Below are 12,430 nucleotides of genomic sequence, written 5' to 3' on the forward strand. Positions count from 1 at the left end.
TAATGAACAAACTAGATGACAAATACCCATTTTAAACTGTACATGTCCATTTTCGGTGAGCTCCAGACTAACCTGTTTATTCATATCGGCGTACGTACCGAAATCACGAGTGGTCATGTTATGAATGATATCTCCGGTATAAAGTTGATGGACGGCGTGTTTTCGAAAATTTAGGGCATCAGTTATAAATGATGATGTATCTTCGGGTGGACCAAATGTAATAAGTCACTTTGTTGAATACTGCTATTTCCTGACCTCCCATCAGGATTGGGGGAGGGGTATATTGGAAAGATATTGAAATCGCCCAAACGCAACATAGAAATAAATTTCTTTCGTGAGAAGGACACGATTCCAAGTTGGTATTTTTATCTGGGGCGCATCAGTTTTCGTTGCTGTTCACATCTGTACTGTGGTGCTCAGGTTGCAAAGGGCGCTACTACATTAATATCGAAAAAAATGAAGTAGAAGAAAATTTCAAGGTTAATCAAAATCTCCTAAAAATTTGGGAGTAAATTCGTGAATTCAATTCTCATGTCGACGGCCGCCAACACATACAAATTGAAATACGTGTCCACGGCCGCACAAATTTCCTTCTACTGCCGCAGGTTGGCCACCCCTGGTCTATTTTTCGACATGCCGGTACGAGAGAAGGGTGCCGTAATTGAAACCACGATATATTACATATTAATCGTGCTAGGTCGTTGTTGTTCATTTCTGTGAATAGATATTGTTCGTACAAGTTCATTGATACCTTGTTATTTGATATTTATTATATCGAAGACGTCAAAATCGTATATCAAACACCGTAGATAATTATGTTGCAAAATGCACTGTGTCGGCAATTCGCGCGTCATTGACCACAATCAGATAACGTTCTGTATGTTTCGTTCTAGCCGCCTTCGGGCATAGTTGTTTCATTATGTCAATAGCTAGTGTCCATACAAGTCCACACATATCTTCATATCTGATATTAGTTACATCTAAGCTGATCAAAAGCTATGTGATAGGCCGCGTGACAAAAATATCCGCCGAAGCATCATTTCGCAGACACGCGCGTTCCTCATACCCGCCATATACACTGTCGTTTAGTTGGTTTTATTCGTCATAACCAGCTGTAGTTTGTTGCTATGAATAGCGATTGTCAGTTTCTGTTTATATTGTGCTAAAGCAACTATACTAGTTAGTTCTATACCGCTCAAGGTTTCATTTGAAAACCGGGAAGCGAATTCCGTCAGACTACCATACCAGCCTCAAGCACACGGCTGAATACCCGTCACATAACGTGAAATATATCGTGTTCTAATAGGCATACACCTTCATAGATTGTGTCTGTGAATTGTTGTTGTCTATATGATTCTAAATAACGGCAAATGGTAAAGTATAATTCGGAATACATACAATATTACTCAGCGATTATACCTACGCAAAAGCGTGCGTCTGGGTATACAAAGAGCTGTCGTACATCGATATATATCTTACGTTGTAGTAATGATAAGCATTTGCAGTAAATCATTATGGTAAGGACTGTAAATATCCGTCTACGAACACTAAAATGACTAATATAGGGTCACAACAGTTAGAGTTATGCAGGGTTGCCATCGACATGGACCAAAAAATAAGGACAGTCGAAAAATTAAATTAGCATAAAAAGGCGTTTTTGTACATACTTTGTATTTATACAAGCCGTGGGATATCACATTCCATACCTTTCACCAGAAACAATCTGCTCCAGCCACTCCCCGTAATTAGAAAGTGCTTCATGGATCTCGCGACATCTCAGTTCTAGGTTTACCTTTATTGATGGCCAAAACAGCACTTTGTCAGCCCCCCCTAAAAAAACTTTGGTCTTGCCCCCCTGGCGTGATAAACCAAACTTCTTCATCTCGTTAGAGGCGTCAACCAAGATGGAAAAACGCCGTACACCAAGTTGAGACAAAATCATTTTTGAGCGTATGGAGCAAAAACTCCAGTAACAATGCTTGTAGTCTTGGTCCTGGCCGAAGAAAACTTATTTGCAATGTTGGAATCGGGGAATTGTGCTTTGAACAATTGCGATGTGCAATCGTTGGTGAGGAATGATCGCTGGTGTTTGGCAATATGGCATGCCCAGGTACCCTTTGCAGCAGCTGCCTTGTAGTCTGAGGTTGTTGGTGCTGATCGACTTGAGGAAAAATTATTCATCGACTGCATAGCTCAAATTAATCATCATGACACACTTATTGTGTTTTGGGGTATCAATGTAAGTTGAAGTCGCGGTCTTTCCTATGGCCTCCAGGTTAATGTCTGAACTGTAGATATTGCTATGTGCGAAACACTCGCCCTTCGTTAGATACCTTTGAATTCTCTCTCATAATCGTCACGAAAAACGTTTTTACGCCTGTTTATTTCAACTATTCAGATTTAGCCTTATTTGTAGCTAAAACTATATGCGCAAGTGCAATATAATTTAGATAAATTTATCAATGATTTATAGCTTTACTACTTTTTAACCAATGTGTCGACTGCACCGCGCCTTTTTTCACTACGCAATAAATGCGGCTTTCCCCACAGCTTGAGCTTATTCTGCTGTAGACCAAACAGCAGTAACTTGACATTGATGTTTACTGTTAAAATGGCGTCCGCTGAGGTAGCTTGGTACAGCCGAAAGAGCTGTACCACCACCCACTGCCCTAGCCATCTCACCTCTTAGAAGTCAAATCTTGTGGTGTGCGTGGCGAGATAGCGCAGTGGTGTAATCCGCGACTGCAACACCAATGGGTGCGGGTCCGGGCTGTGGAGTCGGTAAATTTTACCACCGACTCCGGCTCCGACTCCGACTCCACACATTTTCAATATACCGACTCCGACTCCGACTCCGACTCCTGAGTCTTTAAATGTACCGACTCCGACTCCGACTCCGACTCCTGGGTCTTTAAACGTACCGACTCCGACTCCGACTCCCGACTCCGACTCCAGCATTATTACCAATTTATATGCCACATCATTGTCCGTTGAAAGACTATCATACAACCATTAAACATATGTAAACATATGATTAACTGTGGCATGCTAAATTCTTTCATTGTGGCACAGCTCGAATTATCCACTATGCAATTAAATTGAAATAAAGATTTGATAAATATCCTTCCTTATTCAAGTTATTATAAAATGGACTCTCTAATATCCTGAAATGTATGAATCATTCAAATATGGCAGATAGGCTATCCAGTCCTGTATAATAAAAATGTAGATCAAAAATTCAAGTGTATCTCTTGTGTATGACTCAGCAACTAATAAAGAAATTGAACTTACCAATTTTGTCATTGCACACTATCCTGATTACAAGCACAAACACTCTTACTACTAATAATAGACATTGGTCATAAATGGAATTTAGTTAAGTAGTCAAAGACCATAGCCTATGTCTAGTCTACATGTATTTAATCAAGTATTCAAGGATTGGGACTTGTAGTCTTTCTTAATCATTTGTTCGACCCAAACAGCTAAGCTACACTACAAATATTTTTAATTTTGTCAAGTGGGAAGCATCGTTTGGTGATATTTACATAATTTTTACAATTTCACAAAACCAGCCGATGCATTTTCTCTGTCACAGTATCATGGTATAATTCCAAAAATTGCATCAATTTTGACTGCATCGCGAAAACGCATCTTGTGATTTTCTTCTCCTCTGCAACTGAGTTGTAATTTGCAAGTAATGTCTAATTTTATCTATATCAGGGGTGGGCAACTTTTTGGGCGAAAGGGATACCTGAGATTTACGAACCATTGCGCGGGCAACTGGAATGTTGATAACCTTTTTTTAGTCGTCGATAGGAGCGAACCGAATTAGGTAACATTGCAAACAAGACTTTACGCTCTAAAATTTATAACAATATGTCATGCAACAGTGCAGTGCGCAATCAGGCCCTGGTCGCGCCAAGCGCGAATTTTTTTTGAAAGATAACGACTGAATTAGGCTATAGCTATATCAATAAATATGTCGCTAACATACATTGGGTGTCGCATCTGCATACCACTGGGCTCATTTGGCAAGGACGGGATTACTCGACGTTTAGACATAGCAAAATCGACGGTATCAGTGAACATGCCTCTATCATTTTGTGCAAATGTTTTGTCAACGACCTCGCTGCGAGTGCACAAGCGAAGCCGTATCTCCTAATTGCGAATATAGTTAGACTCAATTCTGTGAATAATATGTATTTATAATTTTTAGAAGGGGGCTCAAATGCAAGAAATCTAGTGACAATGAATCGTGCGAAGTACCGGGAAAAAGTTCAAGTCAAATAAATCTGCTATGAAATATTCTACTTCATGGTCATATACGAAGATCTGGAATAAATGTGGCTGACCCCTGGATACGTCAATGCGTCAGAACTGTTGTTTTAGTCATCATCAAATTTCGCGGTCATGCTAATCAAATTTTGGTTGGCCTTGCAATTGTACCTCATGTCATAAATAATTTCGAGAATTACCTCGCAGGCCACACCTAACCTACTCGTGTGCCAAATTTGGCCTGCGGGTCACGGGCTGGCCGCACCTGATCTGTATGGTTAATAATAACAGTGATTGGTGGTACCTAAAAATTATATTGAAAATTCTTTGAAAGCAAATGTTTTCATGATAGAGAAGTTGGAGTCGGAGTCGAAGTCATAGTCATTCTCACAAACTCCGACTCCGACTCCAGTCAGTATTTTCCCACCGACTCCGACTCCGACTCCGACTCCAGCTATTATAGTTTTCACGACTCCGACTCCGACTCCGACTCCATCAAGCGAAAATTACCCCGACTCCGACTCCGACTCCACCGACTCCGACTCCGAATCCACAGCCCTGGTGCGGGTTCGAGTCCGACCGAGGTCGACTTCCGAATTCCGATACCTAAGTGTTGGAGGTTTACCTAGGCTCCTCCTCGCCACCTCATCCGCGTCAGCGGTGTCTTACAAAAGCCTAGAGGTGGGCCGTGCTATAAGTCGGCAGTTACGGGAAATAAGAAGAATATCGGCCTGGTGTAAATGACCATAGTAGTTGACAAACACCATGAATACCCCAAAACAAACAAACAAATCTTGTGGTGTATGTCACGAGAGTTCCTTTCATTCATGATTTAATAAAATCTCGACGAAAAAGCATACTTTAGAATATTATGCAACACAGATACCATAGAAAAACGACCGAAGTTCTGTAGCGGTTGAAAATAAGACAAAATAAGGACGCAAGTCGAAAATAAGGACATTTCTTAGAAATAAGGACAGTCGAGTTTTCTAAGACGTGACCCTTCAAAATAAGGACAAATCTTAGAAATAAGGACGGTATGGCAACCCTGGTTATAAGCCTTCGAAGTTACCATACGCGCGCGAATCATGCACCATGACTCACTCTCTCGGCGGTCTGCCGCGAGCTGACTAAAACGCTCGGCATTGTTTTGATTAGAAATTAGCGCCTGCTAGACGTAGACCGTCGACTCAGGGCTCTCTAGAACGATGAATTCTGAGCATATACAATACACCAGACTGTATGGTCGTCGAATACCTATACTAAGGTTCATAAGGTCCGCAATTTAGCATTTCTGTTTCCAACCAACGTTTTCACGGCTTGCTCTTGATATAAGTGGCCAGACACAGAGCTCGAAATGATTTGAGTGGCGCAATCGGATCCGCGTTGAAATTCTGAATCGAACGCTACCTTGTTTACCGGGCTCCAATCCCATTAAGGCACAGTTTTTCGATTTTGAAAATTGAAGTAAAATCTTTCGAAAATTGCAGCCGTTGCCATTCGGTTAATGCGATGGCTGCATTTGTTTATTTTCCACTAGCTGGTCGATGCGTGGCATACGTTTGCTCACAGCGCATCGAAAGTCATGCATGAGCGCAACAAGTCGGTTTCTTTTGTTCGCCGTACCTTACCACGACGATGACGGCGGCTTCAGAAAACTCAAAATCAACCCCAACTGAACTAATAACTCCCTTCGGTCGAAAAAAAGCAGAATCCACTCGCGTACCACCTGGAAGACCTTCGCGTACCACTAGTGGTACGCGTACCACAGGTTGGGAACCACTGCTCTAAGACTTTGATCATTACAAAAGTAAATTGGGATATGTTTGCTAGATGCATCGAATTCAACTAGAAGTGTCTAGTGCATAACACTCGTAATATCAGCCATTCACACGGCCAAAGGGTCACATTATCGGCAACGTTGGAAACAAGACTTATGTTACTATGTTTTAAAAATGATTACAAATATGTCATGAAAACAAATGGACAGTGGTCATTCATCGCGCGAAATGCGTTCAAAGTTGATGAATGAATTTGATCAATAAATATGAATTGTTACGGAAGACAACACCATTCGAGCAATCTCGCGTCAAATAAGTAATATATTTGTACGTCATAACAAGGTTCTTTGAATACGCATAGTTTCACGTTCGCGAAATGTCATCACAGTTAAAATCAGTAAAATCTGATGCAACGTCCTGTTGCATCGTGCTGTCAGAGGGTCAACGTAAAATTGTGATTCGAGTCCGACATACAAAATATGACGTGTAGTTGGGAGGAAACTGTACGTTGAGAAGCGTCTCTGTTGTAACTTCTTGGTTTTATGACGTATCGAACTTCTACGTTTAAACAAGAGATAGTTCTGGTTAGAGGTGAACTATCTGATGAGCCCTGCGCAGGCGCACCTGATGCCAATTCTTCAGGTGGAATAGGACCTTTCACAGCGAAACTAGCTAAAGTACCTATCTGGCCATGCACATTAATTAGGGTTACCATATTTTGGAAATCTGATAAGATGATTCTCTTTCATAATTTTCAAACTTTAAAATCCGGAGGAAAATCCTAAATGATGGTAATTTTTTCCCACTTCGTTGTCGATTGACTGAAGAAAAAAGTTAAACTTTCTAGCTCAACTCTCGAAAAATCCTTTATCTTTAACATTATCAGGTGCGTGACTAAAAAAGGCCAACTTTCCGGCCCAACTTCCCGAAATAACCGCCGGACCGTTCTTATATTGCTGACTTATTGTATGTCAGTCGAATGTGGCCCTGTATTTAACCAAAATTATCAAAGAAGAGGACAAAATCTCAAAAATGAGGACATTTGAGCGTCTTCCGAGGACACTTTTAAAAAAGTCTACAAAGAGGACAAATCCTCTTAAAAGAGGACGTATAGCAACCCTAACATTAATCAAAGTCTAACCAACGAAGCAAGCCAGGCCCAAGCTAGCCTAACCATATTCTGATATTGTGGTAAGCTTGTATTCTTCTCATATCCGCTAGTTAGCCTAGTATATTAATTCAGACGTCATCCACATGTGAAATATGGTTCAAACGTTAGTGGAGTTGTGATCATATGCAAAAATATTCACGATAAATGGTATTTCCCGTTATAATATGATATCGATAAAATCATTTACGATTAGCATTATCGGTCCAATGCAATTGCTACTTTGCTACATTACAGATTTCGGAACTGCGCATATTTGATAATACGATGCCTTCCGACGCATATTCCGAACTGGCAGCTGTTGTTCAAGCTTCGAAGTGCGCATTTGTCTCATTCGGGAATTGCGATTTGTCAAATCTCAAATTGGAATGCTTCGGGAAGGGATGCAAGGAAAATCAAGTTTCAGTAGGGCGAAATATGGTCCTTTACATTTGTAAATGCTTGTGTATCATATGGACGACACGAGATGCAATCAGTAGCGTTTACATTCCGATATGCTAAGAAATATGGTATATTTCATGTTAACAGAATACTACGATTGAATCGGCAACATATGTGTTACTGAGGAGGTCGAAATTCCAAGTTGTGAAAGGAAACAAGCTCATGAGTTATCCTCGCTTCATCCAATAGTTTATTCCACAACATGCTAGGGTGTTTTTGTGTCATCGATGATATGAATTCTGATTTTCGATGTACTTATGCTGGAACGAATGACTTGCATTTCATAACTAATTCCCAAAACACATATTACATAAAAGATTTTGTTGACTATAGTTGAGGATACGTCGAATGCTTTGGTCGGCGTTTAAATCTTAGCCCGCATCAGAACGATCTCCTTAAAAATTAAATAGAACCTGGCACCTTTCGTGCTGGGCAGTACGATTCGGTTACTCGAATACGAGTCCGAATCAGTCATCATGGTTCAGGCCGAGTGTTGCGTGCAGATAAATTCGATTATTGAAATTATATTCTCTTCACTCCAATACATATTTTATCAACAGAAAAAATATAGCTTGGTATCCGAAACAAGTTGCATACACCTATAAGCATGTTCGTTTACACGAAATAAGAGTAAGGAATCGACTCGCGGCATCTTCCAAACACGGTATGAAACAGCCATGGTCCGTTAGAGATATGTCGCTTGACTTGAAAGTAAGGCTTATATGCCTGTGACCGCAAAAACTACACATTTTTCAGCTTTCCTGGTCATCAGTAATCTTGTTGTAATGTCGTGATCAGTGGCACTTCAAACACTCGACTCCACTCGTTACCTAATATTCGATTTGGCTTCTTCATTATCGCAGCACAGTAAAGGGATGGAGATAATTTTACGGATAGCTGTCATTAATATATACTTCCTTATCGCTAGGGCCATTTTTATATGACCTTGAAAAATCCATAATATGACTTTATTTTTCGGAAAATATGACTTTATATGACTTTATTTGAAAATAGTGTATTTTTACATGCGAACAACGTCACTCACGGAACTAAAGAGTAAAACATACGCAACATAACACATCCATTTTTATTTGAAGCCACTGTTGTAGTACAGTTTCATGTAGTGCGGAATGTTAGAGTCTTTGAAGTTACGATTTGGACGTAAAATGACTGTAGTAAGGAAAATGAGCGCTCCACAGACGCTGATGTGGGTTGACACTTCTGCAGTTTTGCATAAAGCGATGGTGAAATGTCTCGTCTTTGTAGCCCCATAATTTGTTTCACATCGATTTTGTCCAATTGCTTCTTGATGTAATTTTTGAGCTCAAGCGGATCTTTTCCGAAATCAGGGGCATTTAGATCAGCATGGGCGTTCACGAAGGCTATAACTTTCCATTACAACATCACATCTGTTTGACGGTGTACGTAGGCTATAATTTTCCATTTTCAGTATTAAGTTTGAAATATTGTTATAGTGGAGGCAAATTGACTGAATAGTCAACTTTGGATCGTTGACTGAATTTTTGATGCCATTTACAATAACTTCACCTTCCTACGTCTTGGCATAATATTGAGCAGCATTCGACCAGCTACCCCAACGAGTAACTGCCGTAGTTTCTTAGTGCATGATTGCTTCACCGCTTAAATTGGTACTTTTTATTTAAACTATACCAAAAATATGACTTTATAACTTTTTATGACCTAACCAGCAAAATATGACTTTATATGACTTTATAACTTTCTTAATATACCCCATAGGCATGCGGTTTTTGCGTTAAAATTGATTCCACGACTTACTGATGCATAGAAAAAAATATGACTTTAATGACTTTAAATGGCCCTACTTATCGCCCTCAATACAGTAATTGTGTAAAATATTTATTTGTTTTAGTTACAAAAGCTCGGTATCCGTGAAAATTCAATGAAAGAGGATGGATATGAAATACTCTCTGACGTTCTGAAACTGTCAGGCTGCAAAGAGTTGGTGTTCGACCGCTGTTGTCTCACCAAGACAAAGTTGCAAGGAGTATCGAATGGATGCCAGATTCAAAACATTCAGGTGCGTCATATATTTTTTTTGTTGTTGATATTTTTTTAATTGGCGATTAAAACGCACGTGGTGTAGTTCGCCATTTCCAAAAATCTTTTTACATCGAGGGATGGCGGTGCGTCCTATGAACAATCCGTCATACTTTATCTGTCATATCACCGAACGATTCGAAATCTTTGGTCATCTTACTCCTCATGAAACACGTCGCTTGATAAAACTGCTAGCGGTTGATTCAATCTTTATCAATACTCCTGAGATGTAATTCCAATACTGTGGGTTTTAAGTATTTTTAAACACTTAAATCGCTGCATATTTTTGAAAATAATTCCCGGTAGAATTTGGGATGAATTGATTTTCATGCAATCGAAATTTAAATCATTCAAATTGCTTTATCCGGGTTCAAATTCCCATTTTTAAAATCCTCCACACCAAATTTTGTAATGTAGAAAGAAAATAACTTGTACTTATGTATCGAAGACTCAACACTAAATTTTGTAGACATAAACGTGTGTGTACTCAACTACTAAACACTCCAAACAATATTTATAAAGTACAACGAAAAGTACTTTTATTTATCTATTCTAACTCTGCATTAAATTTTCTAAAGTAGATATAAAACTGCTTGTACTCACTATACTAATCACACTACACCCGATTCTGTAAAGTAGAAAAACGACTTGTAATTGATTATTGAACACTTTGGACTCAATTTTGTGAAGTAGGAAGAAAACTTCATTTACCAATCCCCTACGCGCTATAGTCCGGATTTCGGAATGTAGTGCATTGTGCAGGGATGTTTGGGTATTGCTGGGTAAAAGTAGAGCTATCCAGAGTATTTGGTTTAGGTGACTGGTTACGTAACCTGGAAGTCATATCCTGTACGTATGAGAAACCCTTACCAGGTGGGTGTATTATACATGATATGGCATGTCTCCGTTACCGATTTCTCTATGTTGACACGCCCTAGACATCGGGTACTACGGTTTTTGAAAAGCTGGGACTTTTCCAGTGCATTTGGTACCTTACTCAAAAATTTTGGTTTGTAGAAATGAAAAAAAAAAAATTAATAAAAATATGGTTATCACCTAAAATTTCCAGATATTTTCCGAGTGGTAAGTATTGTCGGAAAATCTGCCAGAACATCAGAAGTCGAGATGTAGGCCTACGGTATTTTGTGTAAATTTTCAGTTTCAAACATCAAAACATGTTCTGGAGAGTTTTCTGATGGGGATATGTTAATTTTGGTCACGCTTCAGTGATTTTCAATATCTCGATCAAGTTCAAGTCCTAATTCAGACGGCATATGAGTCATAAACAGGTTTACTATGCCTGCAAATGGTTGAATATGACAAGAAAAAGCATATCGCGTTGTTTTATGCCATAAATCGGACTATAGGGGCCGACTGAGTCTTGATCATGAACCTGACCTCGATGACTACTCACTGACCACGCCCATTTGTAAATATTATATGTGTTTTCCGTTTTTCTATATCTGACGAACCGAGCGATTTACAACCATGGTTCACGGCTTGTTTGAAACCAGGCAACAGTGGCTACGCACTGAAGCATCATATTCATCTCTCTGACGCCATCCTGAGGGTCAGCCTTGAAAATTGAGAGAGAGAGAGATTTTTGGGGAGAAAGTTTGTTTATTTAAACTTATTAAAAAACCTCAGACATGTCATAGGGTGTCGATCAAAGGTGGAATCGGTAGAGGGCTATACTCCGCCCACTTTTAAACTGGAACGGACAAGATTCAAGTCCTGGTGGGGTCACGGTGAGAATTTGAAAGGTGATGGTCAATTTTGCAAAATATGACCCCACCTCATAAGGGTACCACAGATATTACTCAATACATACGAATATATTTCAGACGTTGATCCAAGTAGGTTTTCCAATGAATGTCCTCGATTCTCTCGAATTCTGATTTAATACATGACGTAAGTTGAGACAGGGTGTAATCATTGATTGCCACCTGTGGCGAGATAAATACACATGATTGAGACATCCATGGTACTGCTGCAATATGTATGTGATAGTTGGTTAATTTCTTGCGACAAAATATTTTCGTCCGGCCTTGCGCGATATCCTGTACGTGTCAAAGATCACTGTATTGACCGTCGCTTTTTGGTGAACACCTTCGATACTGATATGTTCAATTGTCGAAATGATCGGCTACTACTCTGCTTCAGTCCTTGCAAGCTGAGTAGACAATAGTAGATATGCGATACCAATGTGACGTGCAGAAGAAAACAATACACTCTGGTTGAGATCGCGTGCGTGCGACATGTTCTATGGAGCGGCGTTGCATAAAACTGTTTGTCTCCACGTTCTCCATGTCATACATACCCGTAAAACGTAGCATATAAATACTAGAAATGCATTATTTTTATTGTGTGAGTCTTTGGTCGCGACTTGCCACTTAAACGATCACGCGGTTTTAAAAGTTCCAGAACTAATGTTATATATGTTGTACCAACATCTAAGGCAGTGACTCCCAAACTGTGTGATGTCGCATATTCTCAGCTGTGATGCTAGTCTTTTAGGGACTTTGGCAGCAACATTGTATAATATTGAATACCTTACATGCATACAAGGAGATAAGACTATAAATCAGGTTAATATCTTCAGCAGGCTGATATATAAGCAGATTTGGCCATTTTTATGAAACTAATCGCGACAATGCCGATGAATGGGTTGATATCTACATCATCA

General features: G+C 39.7%; 2 protein-coding genes across 2 annotated transcripts in view; both read left to right on the forward strand.

Annotated features, from left to right (window-relative positions):
• Positions 1–12,430, forward strand: part of LOC145435464 (uncharacterized) — a 440,390-nt gene that overhangs the window by 79,284 nt on the left and 348,676 nt on the right. The gene's annotated exons all lie outside the window — the stretch shown is intronic.
• Positions 7,063–12,430, forward strand: part of LOC145435353 (NACHT, LRR and PYD domains-containing protein 8-like) — a 45,390-nt gene continuing 40,022 nt past the window's right edge. Inside the window, exons 1-2 of the mRNA XM_080312632.1 lie at positions 7,063–7,629; positions 9,557–9,724. Of these exons, the coding sequence (XP_080168758.1) occupies positions 7,492–7,629; positions 9,557–9,724 (306 nt within the window). The 5' untranslated portion in view covers positions 7,063–7,491. The remainder of the gene's footprint in view (positions 7,630–9,556; positions 9,725–12,430) is intronic.

The sequence above is a fragment of the Botryllus schlosseri genome, chromosome 3 (assembly GCF_051294905.1).
Source record: "Botryllus schlosseri isolate E-star chromosome 3, Bs_hap1, whole genome shotgun sequence".
Classification (NCBI taxonomy): domain Eukaryota; kingdom Metazoa; phylum Chordata; class Ascidiacea; order Stolidobranchia; family Styelidae; genus Botryllus; species Botryllus schlosseri.